At 39.5% G+C, this 26,475-nt stretch overlaps 2 protein-coding genes across 2 annotated transcripts; both read left to right on the forward strand.

Annotated features, from left to right (window-relative positions):
* Window positions 1–5,597: 5,597 nt before the first annotated feature.
* Window positions 5,598–6,948, forward strand: foxl2l (forkhead box L2-like). The gene has a single exon (XM_069689154.1). The coding sequence runs from the start codon at window positions 5,636–5,638 to the stop codon at window positions 6,407–6,409; it is 774 nt and encodes a 257-aa protein (XP_069545255.1). The 5' UTR covers window positions 5,598–5,635; the 3' UTR covers window positions 6,410–6,948.
* Window positions 6,949–8,136: 1,188 nt separating this feature from the next.
* tmem201 (transmembrane protein 201) lies at window positions 8,137–21,728 on the forward strand. Its single transcript, XM_069688988.1, has 11 exons — window positions 8,137–8,308; window positions 8,995–9,115; window positions 9,224–9,418; window positions 9,506–9,685; window positions 9,921–10,297; window positions 10,408–10,608; window positions 14,915–15,132; window positions 15,599–15,661; window positions 15,802–16,092; window positions 16,312–16,440; window positions 20,705–21,728. The coding sequence occupies exons 1-11, from the start codon at window positions 8,199–8,201 to the stop codon at window positions 20,800–20,802; spliced, it is 1,983 nt and encodes a 660-aa protein (XP_069545089.1). The 5' UTR covers window positions 8,137–8,198; the 3' UTR covers window positions 20,803–21,728.
* The last annotated feature ends 4,747 nt before the right edge of the window (window positions 21,729–26,475 follow it).

The following is a 26,475-nucleotide window of genomic DNA, read 5'->3' on the forward strand; positions in this document are numbered from 1 at the left end:
GGGGACATTTCTGTATTGTGAAGACATTTAGGATGGTCCTCGTAACTTTAAAGGGCAATTTGATGGCCCACTCTAGAGCCAATGTTTGGTTTGACCCTTCTGACCCTTCTGGGCTGCTGTAGAAACATGGCAGTGCAACGTGGCGGGCTCCTTGGAAGAAGACCCACTCCTAATGTAGATAAGATGGGCTCATTCTAAGGTAACGAAAACACAACTGTTCTAGGTTTTGGGTGACTATGCACTAACAAAAACATAATTGTGAATATTATATTCCATTTCTGTTAATATATGTCCCTAAATCCTACACACCAAAGCTTTTAATGCCATGGACTATCAGGCTGAAAAATGCTATATTCTTTCTTTTGTCGGCAATATAATGCATGAATATCAAACAACAAATCTGACAAAGTGGAAAAGACGTACACTAAGATTAATTTATAGTTTGGCAGTTTGGAGTTAGGAGTGGTTTACAGCAGATGTGAGCTGCAGGATGAGACTGGCACTGGGCTGGTTGACAGGCAGTCATGTAGAACCCTGCAAAGTGATGCATTGTGGGAGGAGGTACAGGTCAATGATATCATGAACTGAATAGGGAACTGGAATAACTCATCAAGTGAGAGAGAGAGAGAGAGACACCTAGCATGGGAATTTAGCCAACAAGCAGTGGCAGAGGAGTGAAAGAAGTTATCATATCTGTCACCTGTTTATACATACGGGTAGTTTCTTACAGTTTACAGGGGTGGGGGTGGGGGTGGCATTACATTTGTCATGGGGCATTGCATTTGTGAGTTTAGAGTTTGACTTGTTTTGAACTTGTTGACGTTTGGTCTGTCCGAGAGCCAGTGCTGTTTGTTCTGTCACTAACAGAGAGAAGTCGGGCTTCTTGTAATCCTTGGATTACATATGTCTGGGAGTGGTGCCTAAAATGACTACTGTAAGTAAAGCAGTCGGCTGTGGTCTACCACATGCGCTTCTGTTTAGACAGAAGCCCCAGCACATATGCTGTCATTTCCTTTTATCACTAAATGCAGCTTTGCAGGTGTCCTGGTGACGAGTCAGATTTAATACTTGCTCGTCTCACTGTAGTCAGACTACAAATGTTTTTTTTCTCTCCACAAAGCCCCCTGATGAACTGGAAATTCATAGAATAAAACAAATTGGCATATTTATAGTTTGCCAGGTGTAATATAACCCAGTACATGAACACATTTTACCTGACACCGATTGTTTTGATAATTGTTACTATTTTGCCATTAAATTGGTAACACATCTTAATTCAAAGTTGCATTTTACAATTGTTAATCAATAATTAACTATGCTTTTTTTATTTTTTATTTTTTTTTATAAAATCTAATATAACTTCAATGAAATCACTAATAGAATACCAACACTGAAGAATACCTCACTCCATTATTTGTCTTTTAGAAGAGGATGTCAGGGTACCAAACCTTTTTAAAGAATAACATTGTGACATGTGAGAGTAGGAAAAGCACAGGTGTCAATAATAAAATCAGTGATGGCTGAATTCGAGACAGCTGATTCGCTTTCAGGGTCCTGCTGCTGTGGTTTACTGCGACATGCTGAGTCATCGTTAACGTTATGAGTAACACCCTTGCTTTTCCTGCTGGGACAGTCAAAATGTCTTCTGTGCAGGCTTAACAAGAATCATACATAACGTTAGCCAAAACCAAACGAGCTGTTTAAAGTGTGGGTACCGACACAACAATTATTTGTGTAGACATTCACCTTGACTAACAATGTGCTACCAGGATGTTAATCCATCCAGTGAGCTGTGTAGTGAGTCGTAAGAGGCAAGGTGAGTAAAAACTAAAGTTTGCAGCTGAGAGAATGTCTGCAGCTGGACATCACTCATCTCACTCAGAAACATCAAGGCATGTTGTAACCTCAACCTCAACACGACCTTTTTGAGGCTCGCGCACGCACGCACGCACACACACACACACACACACACACACACACACACACACACACACACACACACACACACACACACACACACACACACACACACACACACACACACACACACACACACACACACACACACACACACACACACACACACTTCAATGTTCCCACCCATGTCAGCATGCAGGAAGAAGAGAAGTAAAGGTGTTGAGCCACCTGATCTGTTAAGAGTTGTTGGTGTTCTGGACTAGTGCAGCTCTGTAGTCACCATCTGTGCATAAAAGGTATTTGTGGTATGACTGCAGGAAAGTTCCTGATTGTAGCAAGCTGAAAAGTAAATGTTTTGGTCTTTCAGATACTCATCCTGGCTACTGACAACTTGCCAAAATCTTCTGCGCACAGAAAAATAGCAGCGATACCGTGATGTATTGCTGTTTACTTTATTGACACGTCAGTAGAAAGCTGATCTCTAGAATACAAATGAAAAGCCTGTAGTAAAAAAGAATGGCACCTCCCATATTGTTTAAGTATAGCGACATGCGTCTAAATATATTGTAAACTGCTTTAAACATTTCTGAACTCACTCTATGTTTGCAAGTGAACTGTGAAGCAAGTATAACAGAGACCTAAAATACTTTTTAAAAAGAACGGTGAAAACAAATTAGAAAAAGGGCCACCTTCAAGTAAACTACAGATCCTTCTGTACTTTACTGTAATGCATTTAAGTAAATATATTTAGTAACTTTACATCTCTGTTACGAAACAGCAGTGAAAAGCAGTTTTGTCAAACACCGAACAAGACAACTAATTTTCTCACTGTGTAAAATAAATGTGTTTCTGTTTGTAATTGTCATCATGATAAAGTAGTTAATTACCATTACTTTAATGTAGGTTACTTATCATCTGCCTACTAATGTTATATCGGCTCAAATCTCAATATTTATGTTGTGGGGTTTCAAGGCATTAACAGGAAGTTGGATCTGAAATATGATCTTTAAACATTCAAGTTTTAGGATAATGTAATAATACCAGAATAATCATTATTATTGTTAATAGCATAACTGAATTTTATATCAATGACATGCATCTTTTTGGAATTTTTATTGTATTTTTATTACTCCGTTAACGGTTGTTTACGTTCATGGTTCGCTGAAAAGTAATTACATTAAAGGGTGCTGAATTGGCTTACAATACAGCATTATCATTGCAGGTGGTTTCAACAGTGACATATTGATATGATCGTCTTAATACACAATAATATCTACAAACACATGTTTTGTGATAAACAGTATATAAAGATACACATTTTAGCAGCAATTTTAAGTTTTAGCTTTTTAGTTCCCGATTTACCTGCATTTTCATTTTAAATCACTGTTTCGCTAATGACACACATCATCAAGCTTTATTTCACTCAGGCTATATATTTACATTTTCCCATCCATTCTTCCAGGTAAAAACAATAAAGAAACATCTTTGTTATAAGTTCTCAATTAGAAAGAAATAACCAGACAGCTTAGCAAGGGCAAACTTCTATGAGTGACTCGAATCTTAGATGAGTAGCTTAACTCATGTGGGACTAGAAAGAAGAAACAGTTAAGGACTCATAAAACTATTGCAGTGTACTAAAGATTAACCCTCGTGTTGTCCTTGGGTCAAAATGACCCGCAGCAGTGTTCAACCAAGGTCTATTTTATTTCTATATTTTTATATTTTTTTGGGGATCATTGGTCATCATTCTTTAAAGAACCCCTCACAGCCTCCTTGTCACTAATGATCCCAAAAAATATGAAAATAAAATAGAAATTGGTTGAACACAGCTGCGGGTCATTTTGACCCAAGGACAACACGAGGGTTAAAACATTTCTCACTAAATAAAAGTAAAAAATAATAATAATCCAAAAATTACGGTTTTAAACAGATTGCAATGATGTCAGTTTACAATTAATTTAAATCTGAAGGCTGTGTAACACTTTGAAACATGGTGGTAGGTCTTGAATATGTATATTTATGTCCTAGGTCACACCTGAGAGCTGTTTGAGGATGCTTGTGGGCTGTAAATCTCCATTTCTTTTGCTGTCTGAACCCAGTGTTCATAATCTTTGCTTTTGGCAGTTGTGCTGCATTCTTCTTTAGTTTCAGATAGTTTCTGCTCTACAGATTGTGTTTAGTCTGGCGCCTTCCTTCACACACATGACATCAGGAGGATCAAGCTTTCTCTCTGGGAAAAGTCACAGTGGGACCTCCAGTTTCCTCACGTCATTTTTGTTAAATACTTTTAAAAAAACTGAGAAATCAGAGAGGGAAGTTAAGTCAAGAGATGAGACACAAACTATGAATATATAAGGACTGATTTTTGCTCGTGTGTGCAGCATAATTTGAGTCAGTAATAGTAAACAAAAAAGGTACTGCATATCAGGAATAACATGCACAGTTACCATATTTGCATGAGAGGAACTTACCACTGGTAACTAATTTAGTTTACTGTGCAGTATTGTACATCAAAATAAGAAGATTTGATTGCATCTTGTTTGACAAGCGTTATCCAACACGTTTGCCTTTTGAAGCACCTCACTCTAACTACATTAAACCTATAGGCTGCTGAGTGCAAAACATCTTTGAGGGGAGAATTAATGGGGAGAAACAGTTTAGTTGTATTTGAGTGTAGTTTAAAGGTGAAAGGGTTGTGGGTGGGGGGGGGGATACAGAACTTAATTGAAAAAATAAATGGTGAAGACATTATACGTTGGGTGCTAAATCAGCAGCTGTACGCCATCAAGAAAGGTATTCACTATAACTCCAATTAATAGTTTTACAGGGACAACAATAGCCGAAGACGAATTTGTTTTTCCACTGGTTGCTCACCTTTTGAGATCTGTGTTTCCCTATCAGCTTAGGGGAGACAGACTGTCTGGTGAGAGCAGGTGATCATTATCTAGTGTCCTCAGCAGACAGACAGGCCTGCTGTTCATGCCTCTCTGTATGTGGGTGGCATGTGGGCTCTGATACCTGTGAGTCTCATACTCCTACTTTTAACACAGTAAGTGCTGGAAAACCCCAACCATGGTGTGTCTCTGCAGAGTTCAAACAAGCTGTAAAAAGCAACGTGTGTAAAAGTTGCAAATCAATGCAAATATGTGTGTGTGTGTGTGTGTGTGTGTGTCAGTACATCCTTGTTCAGTATAGAGGACAAACATCTGATAAAAATCACTTAATATGTTAATACATGCACACAAAATCCAATACGTGAAAGGGGGAATAGCAATTCCAAAATATATAGTTAGAAATTAACTAACCTGCCCTAAAATAAATGATTCTTAATAAATAAAATAAAATGAAGAGCTGATGTGCTGGAGTTTGGGATGAATAACAAACTTTTTTGGCTTGTTGGCTCACAAGTGTCCATCTTTTCTCAATAAATCGTTCATAATTATGAGCACTTAACATTAAAGACAATACATTAGTCTTTGATCACGTTGCTTCAAAGTGAGAATATTTCGATTGTTTTTAAAACACGGTGCCGTAACCCCTGCTTCAACCTAAACAGCCTGCACTGTATCACATACAATGGCATAACAGCGTGGGAAACCGGTGAGATGAAAGAAGGTGGGAGGGGTGTGTGCACCTGCGGACACGTTCATTTCTCCGCCTCGTTAGATGCAGCAGCTTTTTGCCCGAGCAGGACGCAAAAAAACGGGAGACCTGAGCCATGGATGTAGAGGAGAAATCCCCTGGTGGGCAGGGAGTGCAGCTCCTGGACATCAGCTCCAACTCGCCCCCATATGAGCCCAAAGATGTAGAGGAGACCGGCCAGCTGGAGAAGCCACCGTACTCCTACGTGGCTCTCATCGCCATGGCCATCAAGGACAGCCAAGATAGGAGACAAACCCTGAGCGGGATATACCAATACATAGTGTCCAAGTTCCCCTACTACGAGAAGAACAAAAAAGGTTGGCAAAATAGTATAAGACACAATTTGTCTCTCAATGAGTGTTTTGTGAAAGTGCCCAGGGAGAACCCGGGGGACCGGAAGGGCAACTACTGGATGCTTGACCCCGCGTTTGAGGACATGTTTGAGAAGGGGAACTACCGGCGGCGGAGGAGGGTGAGGAGACCCTACATACCCACTCGCGTCCCTTACCTGACCCGGGAACCCATGGAGTATCCCGAGCCGCTCTACCTGCAGCCTTACGTGAGTAGGTCCTGGAGCATGTGCCAGCCCAACCCGTCCCAGCCGACTGGATACCCAACGGCCCAGGTCGTCGCCAGCGGCTCGGTGAGCCCGTACTGCGCGCCCCCACCCTTCCACTACCCTCCCTACGGTGCGTACCACCCCCACCACCCGCCCGTGCTGGTGCCCCACAACGTGTGTCCTTACGGCGGAGTGACCCAGCCGATGAGCCCGGACGCAGGCACCGTCTCGGTGGCATGCAACTACCCGCAGTTCACTTCCTATGCAAGGCAGGCGGAGGCGCCGCAGTAGGACCGCTGACGGCCGGTTCACAGACTCACAGTTCATCTGTTTCATCATTTCAATAAGGCTACTGCGTTTGTCGGGTCGAAGTTTGTTGTTTAAGGTATCAAATTGTTGACAGCTGATTAAATGTTATACCCAGAACTGTTTGTTAACTTCTGTTACAGGCTACTGTTTGAAAAGCCAAATAATTACAGTCCTATACTGAGGATGCTTTGCTTCAAGAATGGCACCGATCAAGTGTGAATTGCAGGAAGACAGCTGATTTAAGTCTGAGGCTTAAATTATGCCACCTTTGTTGGATATAATTGTCTTGCAACCAAGTACCCGAAACTTGTATTGTGTTTTTACATTGTTATGTTAATATTTTTGAATGGGCCAATACATGTGTTATTATTTATTTTTTTCTCTTGTTTGATCCTTTTATCTGAGCTGCTATAACAATTATTGACACTGAAGCACTGATCAGTTTTCTTATTTGATTCTGAATGTTTACTTGATGTAAAATACATCACGTTTGTTTAAATAAAAATGTTATTTTTGCATCAGATACTCTCATTGATTGAGTTAAACCTTTACTATTATGATGGGTGACAATGCATTATAAGTAATCATTATCAGTATTATTATTAACACAAATTTTTTAGCATTTTCCTATTGTGTAAGCTTCACTTATAAAATAATTATTCTTCATTGACCTAATTGCTGTCACAAGGTTTAGCTTTACATTCTCTTAGCTTGGTTGAAATTAGCAATTTTAAAAAAAGAAGGTGTTTCTGCCTTGGCCTACACCCAAGCCTTGATTGGTATAGGTGAATAATTCAGCAGGCTAACCAACAAACAAAAGTTATTCTTGACAGCAGACAATCTGAAAAACTATATGGAGGCCCAATGCATTCACAAAAGAAAAGAAAATAGAGACCTTTTCTCGAAATTGTGACTTGCTATCTCATAAGTAAGAGATCCGACTGTCATAATTACGAGAAAAGATCTTTAGCCTACAAGATCCGGATCCAGTTAAATACAATCTGGGCTGCAACATGAGCCCCCCCCCCCCCCCCATACCCCCACCCTCCCCGCCTTTTTTTTTTTTTTTTTTTAAAGCCTATTTTTGCTTAATAAACACATTAAATACGCCGAATTTGCCATTGACCGTTCATATTGGCTGTGTACCAGTAAATGTATCGACAGCTATCACTGAATCACTTTGATATGAACGAGATTTAGAAAATCTGATGATTCTCAAGCAAGCTTTGAAGAATTAAAAAAAAACATTTTTATTTTTTTTAATTAACAGCCAACAATATGCCTCTGTAAATGGCAGATTAACTAAGTCGACATGGTATCAGCCGTTCCTCTTTCATGAACCCATTAAACATAGAGGATTCCTAATGTACAGTAATTCAAAGCAGGAGAGGGAGAAAAAAACCAACCACATGAACAGCCCCTCGACACATTCCAACACTATCACAGTCGGTTCCTACTACACTACGGGCTGCTTCGAGCTGAGCAAAGATTAGATTACTTTCTATTTCTACGAACAATATCACCCAAAACACACGAGTTACGGCTAAATACATCATTTGTTGTAAAATAAATTAAATAAATCTCAGTAACAAGTGGGTTTAGTGAGCCCAGAACGAGTGAATGAAACATGTTGGAACGCGTCCACGTGGCTACGCAAATTCCGTTTCCGTTACATGGGCGTGAACAAAAGGAACCGCTTTGCCCGCGTGAGCTCCTCCGAGCCGTGTTTTGCAGACACAGTTTTACGCACAGCGTTTTAATTTCAGCGGAAATGGAGACGTTTAACAAGCTTCTTTTGGAGTATCCTGAATTGATGTACAGTGGAGTCGGAGCTACGGCGTTTGTCGCCGGCGGAGCGCTGATATATAAAATATCCACCAGGTAAAACTCCACGGTTCTGCACCGCGGTGTGTGTGTGTGTGTGTGTGTGTGTTTTTAGCTAACGTGACATGCATGTTAGCAGACAGCGTTAAATATCACGCCGGCTGATCAAAATTCAAAAGTACAATCAATACCGTTTGCCATCAGACACCGTGCAAATCGGTTCCTTTTTCCCCTCAGGAGCGGTGCGTGTTTTTACGCGCGACCCCGAGCGGTAACTTTGATAGCCGTGGCTGCTAACTTGCTAGATAGTAGTGGATGAGATCCCAAATCCCGCTGGATCTTTTCCATCCGTGTTTACGACGCAACGTGACGATAGTGTCGGTCCAAATAGTCCGTAAATAGTATAAAACATCGGGTTGCGTTTTAGAGTCGTGATGTTTTTCAGGAGCGGATCTCCTGCCTCGGATAGGACAGATAAACACCGATAGGATTAACGACTGTGGTTGAAGTATTCACGTCTACTTAAAGTAATATTGTTAATGCTACACCTCGAAAATGTTTTACTATAAGTATAAACCCTGCTTTCGCAACTTTACCCAAGTCAAAGTATGTAAGTCAGCAAAATGTAATTGAAGTATCAGAAGTATAAATACTCATTGTGCAGTAAAATGCTCTCTGTAAGTGTCATCAGCAGGATGGATTAACATTATCATTTTAAAAAGAAATCCACTTTTGATTTGCAGGAAGAAGCCCACCCATGCAAGTGTAAACTGCTGGTTCTGTAATCAAAACACAGTGGTGCCCTACGGGAACAGGAACTGCTGGGATTGTCCCAACTGTGACCAGTATAATGGCTTCCAGGAGGTGAGTTTAAGTATTACTTCTTTTTTTTTGGAGGGGGGGGGGAGCATCTCAGTCAACTTTTCTTTTTGGTGTGTTTGTTTAACCTTTTTGTTGATGTGTGTTTTTCAGAATGGGGATTACAACAAACCCATCCCAGCTCAGTACATGGAGCATCTAAATCACGGCGTATCTGGAAGCCTTCCTTCATCTGAGAGCCCTAAGACTCTGCAGTGGGTCAACTGTCAGATGTTGCTATGCAGGAAGTGTAATAACAACCAGTCTGCAAAGATCAAACAGTTGGCCTCGTATATCCCGAGGGATGATGTATGTACTTTGCTCTCATTTCTTCATGTTAACGCATCACGTTATAATTATCAACGTTGAATTTGTTATTGTTTCTTTCTATTGTAGGAGAACTATGATGAGGAAATTGAGGCCTTCAAGCACCACCTGGAGCAGACTTATAAGTTATGCAGACCGTGTCAGACAGCAGTGGAGTACTACATTAAATATCAGAACCGCCAGCTTCGCACCGTGCTCTTAAACAATCAGCTTCGGCGTACCCGAGAATCAGACACAGCTTTCGTAAAGGTCAGTGAAACCCAAAGTCCGAATTTCAAGCACTTAACAGGCAAAGTCTGCAAACAAGTGGTTGATTGAATTTACACAAAACACAGCAAGTCTTAATGAGCAGCTTTATGCTATGACATGCAACGTGTCTTAACTTTTAGCCAAATACTAAATCAGATGATGATTATAACCAAGATGATGACTCTGATTCTGACAGATAAATACTTACATTAAAAACATGTTTTCTTTCCTACAGAGCTGCCATTCCTTGTCTTCTCCCACGGGGGTCATACTGTTACGGGCCCTGACCTTCCTGATTTGTGCTTTTCTAGTTGCTACGTCTTTCTGTGAATTGACGGATCAGCCTGCTTCGCCTAGTGGCCCACAGCCATTAAGTGGGGGGGTCATTCCTCCAAAGCCTAAACCGCAAAATGAATCCACCCCCAACAGCAACAGAAACAGCAGCAGCAGCGGAGCCATGCCTGTGTGGCAGGGTCTGCTGGAGCTGCTCCCTGACAAGGCCATAGAAAATGCTAAGCTGGTGTGGCAGCATGGAAAGGACAACCAGCTGGCTATAGTCTCTGTTGGCCTGTTGACTTGTATCACTGCTATATTCTTAGCAGGACCTGCGAGGTAAACAACCACCACGTCTTTATTTGCCGTTGGATAAGTTGTCGGAGGTTTAACTTGAGCAAAAACAAAACGTTTTTTCTTTTTTTGTGTGTGTCTTGCTGCATTTTCAGGTTGCGGAGAATCGATGCTGTGGCCTCTGTCCTGTGGTTCTCCATCCTGTGCCTCTACCTGGCTGAGAGCTACCTGACTGGTGCCTTGGATCGGATGGACACAGCAAAGCTAATCACCATCTCCCTCTGTTGCCTAGTCAGCTTTGCTGCTGCTGCGGCAACTCGCAAACCACTGGGTCCACGAAGAGCCAAATACCGAAGGTCAGAATCTGAGCAGTAATGTTCACGTTGTGTTTGAAACGTGCGATTGTACCGAGTGTCCTATCTCCATGAGTGGTTTGTGTTCATCAGAACCAGGTCCAAATACATTAATCTAATTAGTGTTATCATTTACAAAAAAACATGTCATTTCTTTTACCTTACCATTTTTTTCCTCTCAACCCCTCTGTTTCACTGCTGCGTGTGAATGACTGAGATCATGACGTGTGATTGCTAAACTCCTGTAACATTGTGTGTCCGGCTGACGTAACTAAATAGTGGTTCTGTCGGCTTAATCACTGAAATCTCCACTTGAAGCACACAGGACATTGTGTACAGTCGCTTGATGTTTGTCAGATTTGGGAGGCTAAAATCAGTGTACGCACAGAAGTAAGATAGAGCTGTATCATGAACAGCTGACAATTTTTAATCCCTGTGGTTGGTCATAGAATTGACTCAACTGATAGTTTTTTTTTTATTTTTGGACTTTTTCAGTGAGTGAAATCAATGAAAGAATCTGTCAGGAATCATGAAGTCAAATAGAAACTGTTAATAAAACAACAATGATAAATTATTATTAGTTGCTAACCCTCAAGACGATTAGTCAAGTACGTTATACAGAATCTCTTTTGTGGGAAAATGTGCAAAATTATCATTCAAATTCATCCTGTATTTTTTTAAATGTTTGTCTAATTACATTTCTGGTTCCTTATTAACCATATCCATTATGCAATGCACTGACCATCGCAGATAAACAAAATACAACTTAAAACCTGCCATATATTTCAAACTAATATAGAGGGATTGGAACATTTAAGTTCCCAGCCTGTACTAACTATGTATTCTACACTGCACTATAATGTTTAAAGGGTTTTGAATGTACTAATTTATTCATTAACACTCTGGTAAAACTGTAGATTGAAAATGGTTCACTAACTACAGCTTATCGCATGAAATACTAATTTGTGAGAACACTTCTGGCCATATTCAAGATGTTGTTTCTGAGCAGTCACACCTCTCCTGTACTGCTTCACATCATCTACAATTTCTGAACAAAGGATGAACCGTGGATATGACCAAAAAAAAGTAATGCCACCATATATTTGTAACTGATCTCTGTAAGGACTACACCATCAATGCTTATGCTCTGGTCAGAGCTTGAAGGTTTTCCGTGTGCTGCCAACATCCTGACAGCCAACGCGTTTAAATTTTACATATCTCTATCAGTAGCTGTAGCAGATTTTAGATTTTAACAATGGAAATGTTGAAGCCTTTTAATGTGAGGATTGGTCACTATGTATCTATTGTCAATTTAAAAACTTAACACTTAGCTGCCTGGGAAAAGCGATCTTTATCGCTCTGAATTTTGTTCTTCTCCCGTCCTTATTGTTGTGATGTTGGGCCTCCTGTGATTTACATTGACACGACGCTTCAGTCAGTTTTCCGTGGTGTTTGAAATGATGTATGACCTTCACCATAAGCCAATTATATTTCAAAAAAATACTTCTTTTTTTTTACCGTTTTGTACATAAGTTTTAAGTAGTAAATGTTGAGTAAGTATGCTTTCAAAAACCGTGCCACGGTGAGGTTTTATTCATCAATAAACTGCAAATGCAGTAAACGAAAAAAGAAAAAAAAAATCTAACAAAGATTTGCTGTGATCACCCCAGCAGCAATTCTCCTCAGTAAACATGTGCACAGTTTTGTAAGGTGCGTTGCAGGTAGGTTGTTTTGAACCTCCTTGACAACTTAACTCAGTTTTTCTTATATATTGAGGCGTTTCGGCTCCGTTGTTTCTGTCACGACCTGTAATTCCAGACGGACTCCATGACGTTGAGATCTGTGGTGGTCGTCATGCCATCAGCGACAGAGCTCCTTGTTGTTGAAGATAGTTTTTTGTAAATCCACCTCTAAGTTTTGGGCTTGTTGTCGTGCTGCAGAGTGAATTTGGGACTCATCACATGGTGTTGCATTACGACGGCAAAGCATCTACTGCATGTATATTGCTTCGTATTATCTTTAGTTGTGATCAGCTATGCCACTATGTGGCAGGTACTTGGTTTGTGTTGGCGTTCACTTAAGGTAATCCAGTCTAAACTAGTTTCTGGTGGCCTTATTGTATGAGTCCTTGAACATGCAAACATGACTAAGTGCTCAACTCTACACATGTCTGGACACTTCCACCCTTAATAGTTTTTATAGGTCAGTCCATCCATCAGCACTCTAACATGGTGATATATTATAAACACTAATGGACGTATTAGGTGCATGCACTAAAGTTTAATCTCTCACCTCTTTATTTCTGTTCATCTGTTTTGTTTTACATTATTGGAATTTATTGAATGAAGGGATATTTATTTGACAGTAATGTGAAAAGGTATTACAAACTAATACTGGAGAATCTGCGTAGATTACTGTAACTATGAGGTTTATATGGTGTGTTGTGCTGTCCTGTAGATGGAGTTCTGTTCTCAAACCAGCACCTTTGGTGCAGTAGTCTCAAAAAGCTTTACATATTGTGAATATAAGACATTGGAAATGCAGTTTATAGGTCATGAATAAAGTTTTTCCTGCTCATAGAGGATCATTTTTAGAGTTTTGAAGCTGTGATTTTGATTTTTTTTCACATCTATTACAAATCAAATGCAAGGATTGCAATTCTATTTAATGAGTTATACTGACTTGTGATCTATAAACATCTGTCAGTATTGACTTGGAAACATTTTTATAAACTGTAGAACGTGATAAAATGCATTTTTAAACTTTTGACAAAAATAATATCTCATTGAAATTAAAACAGGTCACACAACAAACCATGCTGTTTTAGAGAAGTTGAGACTTTTTTTTAATGGGCTTTCACTGAAGTTCACACTGGTCCACTCTGTGTGTTCGCAAAGGAAGAAATGGATATATTTCAGTAATAGTACCTTTTGTTTGTATATCTAAGGTACAACTTAATGTATTATCCTTTTTCCAAAGTTTTACATGCTGTACCAAAAGGTGTTGTTTGCCATAAACCGTCAGTATGCATGTTTCTTATGCCCTGATATATGCATATCTACCCTGAGTATGTTTTTATTTCTGCATGTTTTTTTTTGGAGAGAATTCCTGCATCTACCTGATGAGTTGTACGACTGTTAGACTTTACTGTATTTAGCATTTAGCTCGAGAAGCACTACTACAGTGGTATGTTAAGTCTAAGCTACTATATCTAACTAATTACATGATAGCCACAAATATATTGTGTGGTGTTTCAACAGTGATAGCTACCTTTTTACTGATGGACCCATTCATGTTTTTACTGCACTGTGTAGCTCATAAATGTGATTGTGTCATACCTAAATGTTTTCACAGAGTGTGTGTTGAAGAAACACTAAAAGACTCAGTATTTTATTAATGAGCAACTACGATGCCAAATCTTGATAGTTTCTATACAATTTAAGCAATTTCTTAATTTGATCAGTTATTGTGTGTTTATATATTCTGTAGCAGCCTCAAAGTGGAGCGCCGTCCTCGCCGAAAGGTTTTTACTGCAACACATTGTGTTTTGGGTGCTTATATTAGGTGTCTTACTTTTAATGTCAGGCTCCATTTTGAAGACTTTGTAGGAATGCTTGCTGTACATGGAATGTAATAAACAGCTGGTGAAAGGATACGCCGTCTGCTTGTTTTTCGGCAACACAAACACAACGTCTTGTCCTGTCCTGTTTTGAATGTCTCTGTCATGCTTTTAAAACCGTAACAAAGCGTTGGAGTTTGGAGAATGTAAACAATCAAGATTGTCCCGATTTTTTCTTTCTTTAAGAAAGACAAAGGCTGATTAACACGTCTTTCTATGGACCAGTGACTTTGTATTGAAATGTAAGCGCTGTATGGCTGGGCAGCCTTTTTCCTGCAGCTTTTGTTCTGTGGGCACTTCCAGCTGCTGCATGTGGTCAGACAGCTGCAGCCACATGTCAGTGGCAGCCCTGCCACAGACTGTAAAGTGCTCACATTTACTGGATATCAAAGCTGAATGGTACAAAGTTTGTCCTCTTGATTTTATTTTAGACGCAGCATGTAGTTGGTATGTAATTCAGACTATATATTTTAATGTCAAAATTGTTCTTTAACATGTAAATCCCATTTTACTGTCTACACATAATCACAAATAGAAAATCCAGTCATTACACTATTTGTCAAATTTTTTTTTGTGAAGTTGCCTCATGTAACTACTTTAGATTTTCATTAGATTGTATTTTTCATGTAATATTAGAACCTTTTTTTTTTTCTTTTTTTTTTTTTTAAAGTGTTATGATTTTGATTTCAGATACCTTGCAGGCAGCTCTGCAGTCCCCTTCAGCAGCCAGCCTCCTTTGTATTGCCCTGACCTGACGGACTCCTTCATCCCCTCCCCACCGCCTAACCTCTCCAAGCTCATCAACCGCCAACAAGGTCCTTGCGAGCGCAAAGCCTCCCCTTCCTCTCTGCCTGGGCGCCTCAACAGAGCCCTCTGCCTCGGCACGATCCCCTCCCTCACCAGGACAGGTAACACTGGCATTTTTCTGTTTGTGTTAATTGAAGGAAAAACATAATCTGAGGATGACTTGTTTGCACAGATGTAGTGGCATGTCCTTTTATTTGTAGTCTGGCACCTTACAGATAACTGCCACACTACTTTCATTAGCTGGTGGGAATACTCGGCCTTCTTCTGTTTACATTTGATTTTTGTATGCGTTCCCAACAACATGTTTGATCTTGAGTTGCTTCTTGCAATTCAGTGCTTCGTATACAGACAAGATTTATAATTTATAAGCTCCAGCAGCTCTCAGTTTGTGCTTCTTGGAAAATATTTAGGTCACCTTACAGGCTGCTTTTCTTTGTCTAATGTTATATAAAACTGAATATCCTTGAGTTTTTTGTTATGATATAACATATTTCCATGACATTGTCTTGTTTTATGTTATTAAAAAACAGAACAACATGCTTGTTTTTGGTCTTATCTCTCTTTCAGATTCTGGTTACCTGTTCAGTGGAAGCAGACCAGCCTCACAGTACAAAGATTCACCATCCTCAGGTATTATTAAAACTCCAAGTGATTCTGTAATCTCAATTGAACATTTTATGTTTTAAACAGTTCCTAACCCTATCAGAGCATCTGATGGACATTTTCCACTGCTTTTTTTTTTTTTTTAATTATTTTATTTTTTTACACAGACTACTTTTCACTGAAGTCTGGGAGTCGCCCATCATCCCCAGGTCCCTCTCCAACTCCCTCAGTCGCTGGGTCAGTAACATCCAGTTCAGGTTCTGCCAGACTACGCCGCCCCCTCATCAGCCCTGCTCGCCTCAACATCACCGGTCAGAAACTCCGGCTTTTCTCAGCAGAACCAGAACCCACTCTCATGTCCCCACCTGTTTCTCCATCGCATTTCCTTGTGGAGCCGGCCTCTTCCATTTACAGTGGCTGCTTTTCACCTGACACGTCACCCTTCCAAAGTCAAAATGGCAAGTACAGCTGAGGTTGAACTGGTTATTGTTGGGGGCTTGTAGCAATTTCAACTGCTCTTTACCTTGGTGTCATTCTTAATACCACCACCAGATGGCAACATAAATCCTTTTATAAATCTGCAGATAGTGGCTCTATAATGAAAAAGGATTTTGAACAATGTTTAGATGGCTTTATCTTTGGCTTAATAATTTATGTATTATGACATTGCTTTGCAGATTTGAGTTCCTTGTTAAGAGATGGCAGTGTGATTGAAGAGGAAGAGAAACGAAGCAGCTCCTCAGAGTCGTCAGCATGCCGAGTTGGCACTACGACACACGGTCTGGAAGGCATCCCTCCCTCTAAAGGTAAGCAATCTGATTAAAAGCCACCAGGGAGATAAATATTGTGTTCACGATGTTTGGAATCATTTAATTGTGGTACCTCGAGCAAATGAGAGCTAACTGGCTAAATCTGACAGCAGTTCTTGAGCTTCTTTGCAAATGCAAGAGACAAACACTTCATTGTGATGAGTTGGGTTTCAGTAATTTTCTTTAGTTATTTCACAATTGAATGGATCAATTACATATTTTATGCAATGTATTCATATAATGCATTTCATAATGTTTTTCTTATGGCTTAAATTTCATGAAAGATCTGGTGAAACGTTTTTCTTTTTAGTATATTAGCTTACCACTGTAAATGTACAGAGTGAAAGAGTCCCGTTGCTAAATTGCTTGTGACTGCATTGATGTATGCAAGTTCAACCAATCTCTGGAATATTTGTAGGGGCTGGTAATTTTGCAAAAATACAGCATAAACGGCATTTCTGCACAACGTCAGCCTTTCCAAACAAAACTTGCTTCATCAAGAAAAATTACTTCTTATTTACATTCAGCAAGGCTCTTTAACCTGTCATCGTCGAAACAAATGCCAGTTGACCAGAAGAAAAAAACGCAAAACCAGAGGTGACGGGTTTATGGGAAATGTGGTTTTATCATTAAAATTAGGCTGCCAATCGTCCCTGCATCAGTCTTATCGTCTAGTATATGTAGAATTATTATTATAGACTCTGACAGTTATAAGAGATTTCACTTTATTTTTGTACATACAGTTTGTGTTGTTTTTGTTTTTTTACCTTTATTTAACCAGGTAAAATCAATTGAGAACCAATTCTCATTTACAATGATGACCTGTCAGCACAGTCCACACAGTGACACAAACAGCACAGATACAAAACAGTATGACAAACACATGAGGAAAAGGCTAAAGACAACATGGGTAAATGAATAAACACTATGTACCAAAATAAGCAATAAAATTAATAAAAATAAATAAATAAAATGAAAAAGGCAGATTACTGGATTTTCTTTATAAAAATAAGAGAGAGAGAGAGAAAAGCAAGGGCTGGTCAGCAGGTACAGCAGTCAACTATGATTTGTTGCAGCTTTAGTTTGAACATGTTGAGAGAGGTGAAAGCTGTTAGTTTGAGTGTGTTTTGAAGTGAGTTCCAGTCATTTGCAGAGGCAAAATGAAAGGCGTTATGACCAAACACAGTACGGACTTTTGGAATGATGAGCCTAATGAAGTCACTTGATCTTAAATGGCGATTACTGTCCGAGATGTGCAGAAGATTTGAGAGGTAGCGAGGGGTCATTCCCAAAAGGGATTTGTAGACCACGAGCAGCCAGTGTTGTAGCCGCCTGGTGTGAAGGGAGGGCCAGTCTGTAGAGATCACAGTGGTGGGTGGTGAAGGGGGCACCTGTGGCAAAACGGATTGCTGAGTGGTGGAGTGTGTCCAGTTTTCTGAGGGTGGTCTTAGATGCCATTTTATAAATTATATCGCCGTAGTCAAATAGAGGAAGGATGGTCATTTTCACAAGGGTGAGTTTGGCAGAGTGTGTGAAGGAGGCCTTGTTTCGATACAGGAAACCCAGTCTAGCTTTGACTTTAGCTAGAAGGTTATTGATATGTATATTAAATGAGAGAGATGAGTCCAACCAGAAGCCAAGGTATTTGTAGGAGCTGACAAACTCCAGCTCTGAGCCATCAGCACTGTAGATGTTGGAGGGGCTGGGGATAATGAGGTTTTTACGGTCAAACAGCATACATTTGGTTTTTTTGGAGTTGAGGAGCAGATGGAGGTTGTGGAAAGACTGTTGGATGGAGGTGAGGCTTAGTTGAAGAGTGGATACAGCAGAGTGGAGTGAAGGACCAGCTGAATATAAGATGGTATCATCAGCATACAGATGAATCCTGGAATTTCCTGCAGCTTTGGCTACATCGTTAATATAAATGGAGAACAAAATAGGGCCTAAGATGGAGCCTTGAGGCACACCTTTAGACATGGTAAGAGGTTCAGACATGATGTTTTCGGTCTTCACCCGCTGGACACGACCAGCCAAGTAGCTAGCAAACCAGTTGCAACATCTACTGGACAAGCCAATACTGGTAAGTCTATGCAGGAGAATGTTATGGTTGACCGAGTCAACAGCCTTGGCTAGATCTATAAAGGCAGCTACACAAGTCTGTTTGTTGTCCATGGCGGAGATGACATCATCAAGGACCTTCAGTGTAGCGGTGGTACATCCGTGGCCTTTCCTAAACCCAGACTGCAGGTCAGACAAAATATGATTTAAGTCAATGAAGTGAATTAGTTGTTTATGTACCAGTTTCTCTAAGACATTGGCCAAACAGGGCAAGATGGAAATCGGCCTGTAGCAGTTCGGGTCAGAGCCAGAGCCTCCTTTAAAGAGGGGGAGAATTGTAGCCGATTTCCAGTCAAGGGGGAAAACAGACAAATGAAATGACAGGTTAAACAGTCTTGTAATAGGGGAAGCAATAATATGAGCCGCTGATTTTAAAAACACGGGGTCAAGCCCATCAGATCCAGCTGACTTGTTTGAATCTAACTTAATGAACTCATCCAGGACTTCTGAAACCTTAACAGGTTGAAGGGAGAAGCTGTTAACGCTGGGTGATGAAGTAGGGGTGTTAGATGAATCTGTTTCAGGGGCAGCTGCACCAAGGAAATTAGATGAGTTCACGAAATGTTGGTTGAGTTGTGTGGCCATGCGCTGTTTATCAGTAACGACAATGTCATCAAAGATCAAAGAAGTGGGTAGATGCAGAGAAGCAAGTTTGTTTTCCATGGATTTTACTGTTTTCCAAAATTTCTTGGCGTCAGAGCCACTGGCTGAGAATTCTTCTTTGTAATGACTGATTTTGGCCTTCCTGATCGCCTGTGTTGTCTTATTCCTGTATTGTCTGAAGGCCAGCCAGTCAGTCAGCAGCAGACTGGGAAGACCTCGCTCTCCGCCATAAGGTGTTTTTTAGGCGGATCAGAGCCGCCAAATCATGACTAAACCAGGGGCTGTATCGATTCTTCGTCCGGAATCGTTTCAATGGGGCGTGTTTCTCAATGATTCGGCTAACGGTGTTTTTGAAATAAGACCAGGCGTCTTCCACTGAGGGGATAAGATTGATTCTTTCCCAAGACGCAGCTGAAACATCATGCAGGAAGGCCTGATTGTCAAAGTTTTTCAGTGAGCGCTTGGTCACAGTCACCGGTGGACGTTTGACAGAGAGGCCGGAGCGAACGCATGCAATGGCACAGTGGTCACTCAAGTCTTGACTGAAGACTCCAGATCGGTAGTTTGATGGAGTGTTAGTGAGAATGATATCGATCAGTGTGGCAGATGACAGTGATTTCAAATTATGTCTGGTTGGCTCAGATACAATTTGAAAGAGGTTTAAAGCATCAAATTGCTGTGTAACTAAATCAGGGGGGTTGATCATATTCCAGTTTAGGTCACCCAGAAGGACAAACTCAGAGGAAATGTGAGGGGCCAACAGTAAACCGAGAGCTCTTAATGTGCATGCTGGAGCAGAGGGTGATCTATAGCAAACAGCTACAGACAGAGTGAAATTTGTTAATAGTTTAAGTTTTAACAGTAACAGTTCAAATTGTTTGGGGCCTGATTTAGACAGCGTAACAGAACATTGCAAATTTGAATTGAATTGAGTTGAGTTGAATTGATATGATTCGAAAACCATCTTAAGCGATTATTTTTGCATAAAATGTAATCTACGTGTTTTTTTATTTACAGACTGTCACGGTCGGTTTTGCAGAGCTACATCAGTTTAATGACTCAGGATTTATTTTTGTAACTTTGAGGCTCTGAAAATTAAAAAATCAGAACTAAAACAGTCCCAGATATTTCTGTGATATGCTTATTATCATAGGCGGTGATTACATATAACTGTTGTTTTATATCACGTAGTGGTTAAAAGGATTGCAATAATGTTCCTCGACTTGCCAGTCCAGCAATTTTACTGGGGGAAAAAAACAACATTAAACTGAATTGCAACACCGCTTCCCAAAAAAGTCTGAAATTTAGCAAAAATAGAAAAAAGTCTATTTGATGTGGATTGTTGACATTTGGCTGACTCATGATCCGCTTTGTGAGGTAATTGTCAGATAGGTACCTAAATTTAAACAAGCTGAGGCTTGTTTACGGTCATGATCTTCTGAAATCATGACCGTTAAACCTACACAAAATGGAAAACGTTAGATTCAGACTGATGATTCCGAGTCTCATGAAATAAATTTGCTTCTCTCTCTCTCTCCAGGTTTGGTGAAGCGTCTTATCTGGCCCGGGCTTTTATTAGCGAGCCTGACTGGCAACCTGCTGTTCGCCGGCCTCCATATGTACCACAACTGGAGGTGAAGCGTTTCTGGTTCTGCTGCTGTTCTCTTGTGACCTGTACGGAGCGAGTGGGCCTCTTGAGACTTAACAAGCCCGTTCTGTCTGTAGACCTGAAGGTCATTCAGCAATGCCAGAAAACCTCATCTTTCTGGTGCTTACTAATTGTTTGCTGGTGCTTAGTGAAAATATAGATGTCAGCTGACAACATTTTCAGCAACAGACCTCCCATTAGATTGGAGTTAATTGTAAAATGTACTATGAACTCAAATTACACCTTTGAATTTGTTATTCATTGTTGCTTGAGCACATTTTGGCCTTTGTTTGGTCTTTTGGCCACTGCTCCTCTTATGTAAAGTCGGGTGCGAAAGGGTCAACTCTTGCACTGATGCTCGATGCCTTTTTAAAACCCATCCTGTGAAATGTGCAATATGTGGTGTTCAGTCGCTGCTGCTCGGTCAAAGAGTGTCAAAGTCTTACCTGCTAATACGGATCGTGATGAAACACTTCCCCAATCTGAAGAACATTTCTGGTTCTCTACAATAGCCAAAAAAAAAAAGGAAAATATATTAAGCAGCATGTTTTTTTTGTAGCGTGTAATCAGTTTTGCATTTTTGGAACGTGTACAGATTTTCAAATGTCAGTTTGGTGTTTTCCATTATCTTTCAGTGAATACTCAACTGAGAATGAGAGGTGCTCTGCTCTGTTACTTTGTTACAGTCAACAACATTCTCAATATTATGCTCATCTCATACTTGTATCACTGTCATTCACAACTGAAATGGTTCTCTTTCATCAAACTATTCCAGTTTCTGTTATCTTTTTCAGTCCCAGTTTACTGGCCAATTCTTAAGAGGCAAAACTCCTGAGATCAGGTGCAATGCTAAAAATAAGAAAATATTATTTCCAGTCTGTAAAACAAAATCATGTTGATATCTGTATAATTTTTTTTTTTTAAAAGCCGCAGAGAGAGACGTTCTACTGCTGACTCAGCTGTGAACTCATTAGAAAACTCATTTTCTGTCTACCACCTACATCATTACAAATGCAAATGTTTTGTACTTGTTTCCTGAATTGTACTTTCACTTTTTTGTGTTTGACTGTGTTTTGAAATGGTTCTATTTGAGATGAATAGCACATATGTTTGAGTGTTTGTTTGTAAATGTTGGACACATATAAGTTGTATCCAGGTTGTAGTATGTTTTGCTTCTTGTGTACAAATCATATGAAGAATATTGTTACATGAACACGCACTCGATTATTAAGTATAATTCTTAATTCTCTTTTGATCACTACTGGGTTATGTGGTTTTTCTGAGACACTAAATGCTAATTTGATATTGTGGTAGATTTTGGTTTTGTTTAAAGTTATTTTGAGCCAAAGTAACAAATAATGAAACTAATATAAAAATAGATTTTCTGTAAAAGTAAAAATTGCTACTGAAAGACGTCTACAGGACTGGAAATTGTCCAATGGTAGATTTAGAAATCTATCATGAGACAAGCTTGTAATGAGTAATAGTTTTTGAAAGGTATTTTAACCTTCCAACACACTGTATACAGACTTATGTATTAGTACTTGAAGTGTAATGTGGCGTACTTTTATTTCTTCTCTGAAGAAGGCTTATTTACTGAAAGATTATGATACATGTTGAAATGTAAAACTATTTGCTTTTCCGGAATGAGACAAACCATTTTTCATTTGTTTTCAAAATGAATTTGAATTTGTATTTAAAGTGTTATTGAAGACTGTCCATTTGCAAGAAGTTTGAATTGGAGTTCTTTGATATTTTCATGTATTAATACAAAGTTTGTTTTTCACTGTTGTGTTTAGATATGCACATGTTTGGTCTGTGATTGTATGGAACAATGTTGACTTCATTTGGACCCATACTTTTTTAATAAAAGTATTTTTTCCCTAATTATCTTTGAATTGAATTGAATCTACTTTCTGTCCAGGCACAAAAGCCAGTTGTTTTTTACAGATGTGAACAAATTTGTTGGTACCCTTAACACCTCATTGAAATAATGCTTTATTCCTTCTGAATAGAATTGATATTAAAGGTCATTTTCAAATGAACATGATGTACACGTATGTAAGTAAAATAAAGCATATAAAGTGTGAAAAAAATAAAACGATTGCTTCTTCTACCGAGATTATTGTAAAATGGCCTCGACATATTTGTTGGGTACACCCAGGAAAAGTGAGATAATTGTGTATTAGTGATACTTCAAACCAACTGTTTTTGTTAATCAGTATTACACGTCTTAGATCTTACAATCATCTTGGATTTAAATGGAGAAAAGAGGTCACACTGCTGGGGGTTTTTTTGCACCACACTGAGCATGGACCAGAGGAAGCAAAGCAGAGAGCTGTCTGTGAAAGACAATTACAGATTAAAACTACAAGCAGTGATATGCGGGCCCTCGCACGCTGCACGCTGACGGTCCGCATACTCCCGCTTGCAGTTTAAATTCTTTTCTCGATCCCGTTCCTTATTCTTAAAAAAAAAAATTGCCTTTTTTTTGGCGGCTTTAACATCTTCAAAAATTAACGAAAGACAGTGCCTGACGCATGTGCAAGGTTTTGTGAGGTTTGGAGCATCGTTTGACCTTAAACATCAACTTCCTGTGTCACGGCGAAACATCAAACTTAGCCACATCGCCCTGGCTATACTGTATACAAAAAAATAATTTTGGGCTACATGCTATAGTATGAATTTTTTTTTTAATGTTTTGGATAACATACAGTATGAATTTTTTTTACCACTTTTTGGAGTATGACCTTTTTCTGAACTGACAAGCATGCCTCGAGTGGGTATTGAACCCAGTTACTTTGCACTGAGGCAACTGCTCTAACCACTGCACCACTGTGTCATACTACAGCATGTCGTCCAAAATATGGGGGGAAAAAAAGAAGCAATACTATTACTACTAATACAACAGGATAATGACCCAGAACACGCATCTAAAGTCCCCCTAGAAAAGCTCAGAACAAAACCATGAACTATTCTGAAGTTGCCCTCAATGAGTCCTGATCTGAAGCTTATATTCTATAATGGAAAGAGCTGAAACATGAAGTCTGGAGAAGGCAGCCTAGCTGTGGTGGAGTGGACCAAACTAACTTGACAGGTGCAGACTTCACGAGAGCGCGACAGTGATTGCCTCTAAAGGTGGTGCAAGAACATTTCAAGTTTTGGGTCTCATCATTACTGTCATTGCCGTGTTCTTTTATTTTATTATTTTAAATAATCTGTTCAATCAAAAAAAAAAAAATTAAAAGTCTGATTTTTATTAAACATGGTATTAACAGTGATGCCGATTACTTTTGTCAGTTTCACGTTAAGAGTTCTTCTGTTTTGTGGAAGAGAACAAATACATTAATGCTCATCTATATGTGTTAGTCTGCACAGATGCTTTACTAAACTGGCCCCGTTCGGGCACTAAGAGCACACTGCATCTGCAGTTCATCTTGGAGTTTTGTTTGATCAGACAAGTATCTTTGAATATTTCAGTCTGTTGGCTGGTTTAGCAAAGAATTTTTCACTGAACTTCCATCAAAACCTTGAGGAAAGTCAGACATCTAACACGTTACCATAGCAATGAAAGACTGAATTTGACATAGTTGACTATAAGTGCATTGCTGACCAAGCTGTCAAGGACAAAGAAAAAAGTCTTCTATGGTTTCAGATAAATAACCCAACTCTTCAAACAAAACTGTGAGATGCGCTCAGATTTCTTTCCCCCACATTCCTGAAGATGTTTTCAAACTCTATACTCTAAATGTCTGGCTGCTATAAAAACACAAGTATACTGTGTATAAAAATGTGTACTTCTACTGAACAATATAATTGCTTGTGCAGGTTATAAATGTGGTTTCCTGACTAATTTCAAACCATTAACCTTTTGTTCAATTTGTACGCCTTGTTAATTGTTGCTTTTTATTGTCAACAGTGCATCCCAGAGTCCAGTTATTCTACAACCCTGCAAGTACACTGTCATAAAGTCAATTATACCCCTGATTTCAATGTCATAAAGAAGGTAAAAGCTGACTGAATTTTTTATTTTTGGTTATCGTCTGCATTTCTAAATAGCTTGTTCATGAGGTACTTGAATCAAAGTTGTTTTCCTGTCAGAAATTCTGAAAAAGCCACTTTTTTTTTTTTTTTAATCTCATCACAGGTCAGTTGTATTTCATACCTCATTTTCTTCCTTCTACCTTGAGCTGTGCTTTTCCAGGTTTTATGCACTCGCTTCAATGCTTTCATTCTTTCTACTCAGTCATGAAGTTACTTTACCTGCTTCCTCTGTATATTTTGCTCTCCACATTTTTCAAACACGAAGTGTCGCCAGAAGACTAACTGTCTACATGCATGCAGCTCTGTGAGGCTTTACATGTTTACATGTTCACAGCTACACTAATAGTGGGCTGATGTTAAGCAGATATAATGTTTAGAACGCTGGCATTTGATAATTAGCACTAAACATAAAGTAAGCTGAGGCTGATGGGTATTTCATTATATTTGCAGGTGGAAAAGTATAGTGAAAGTGAAATTAGGGAATTAAACACCTGTGAATCAGCTCTGAGAGAATGCATACTTGTTGCATGGATTTGTCGTCTATATTTGTTAATCTAATGCTGTTGTACTATTTATGTTTTTACTTGACCTTTGTTGGGGTTTTCCCCATGTTCCTAGGGGACATGCTGTGGTAGCAGTCGGTGGTGGTGGGCAGTTGTTTTAAAACTATGCATTTTCACATAATTTTGGACCATTATCATTACAATATGTATCTCAAAATGCACTGTCTGCCATAAAAACAACAACAAACATGGGTAAAGCCAAGCTAAAAGTGAAACTATGGTGCTGTGAACAAAGCTCTGGGCTGCTGCACCTTAGTGTTATAACCCTGCCTTTACAACTCAAATGGTCTCATCATTAAAGACACTATTATATCACATAATCCAACAAGAGAGAATGCAGACGAATAACAAAAAGAATACACATTGAAAAAAAGAAGAAAAAAGTGATGACTCTTTTTCTCCTCTGCTCTAGTGTATCCAGGAAGTCAAGACCCTCTTCTCAAACCCCCCCACGCAAAACTGCAGGTAAACACAATGACAGTAAACAGGTCACCGATCTGAACATCACATGACTAAACTATTACCGCATGTGTTCACACATATTGTCAGTGTAAGTCTATGGTCTACATGTGTGGTGTTTTTTTGTAGTGGAAAAGTTAGTGATGCAGGTGATGGCCGCTGCTGTGTGGTAAAATAAAAACTGTTTTCTAGTGAAGCTGCTGACAACCAGTGATTTGTTCATTACACTGGTGGTTCAATTTAAATGTACAGTAACCTAATCAAAACTCTAAAACCCCAAACGCAACAGAGATGGGGTTCGAGCCTGAGTTCCCATTCGGTAGAGTTGTGCATTTTGTCAGGCACAACTTAACAAGGTTTCAGCTGTGCACCTTCTTTTTTTACTGACGGGGATTTTCGGGCTCGTATTTGAAAATAGCTGGTGGTTCAGGGGTTGTCGGGGTGGGAAACACACTTATACTTTCACTCTGATGATCTGGCCAAAAGGTTTCTCTTCTGCACAATCACTTCCTGTTTTCACCAGCTGGTCTCGAGTGAACTCACAAACACAAGTTGTGTTTGTCAGAATACTTGATCAGAGTCTGCTGGCAGATCACT

The sequence above is a fragment of the Brachyistius frenatus genome, unplaced genomic scaffold (assembly GCF_029030835.1).
Source record: "Brachyistius frenatus isolate BFR_SWC_R1_liver_20210118 unplaced genomic scaffold, ASM2903083v1 Contig_6, whole genome shotgun sequence".
Classification (NCBI taxonomy): domain Eukaryota; kingdom Metazoa; phylum Chordata; class Actinopteri; family Embiotocidae; genus Brachyistius; species Brachyistius frenatus.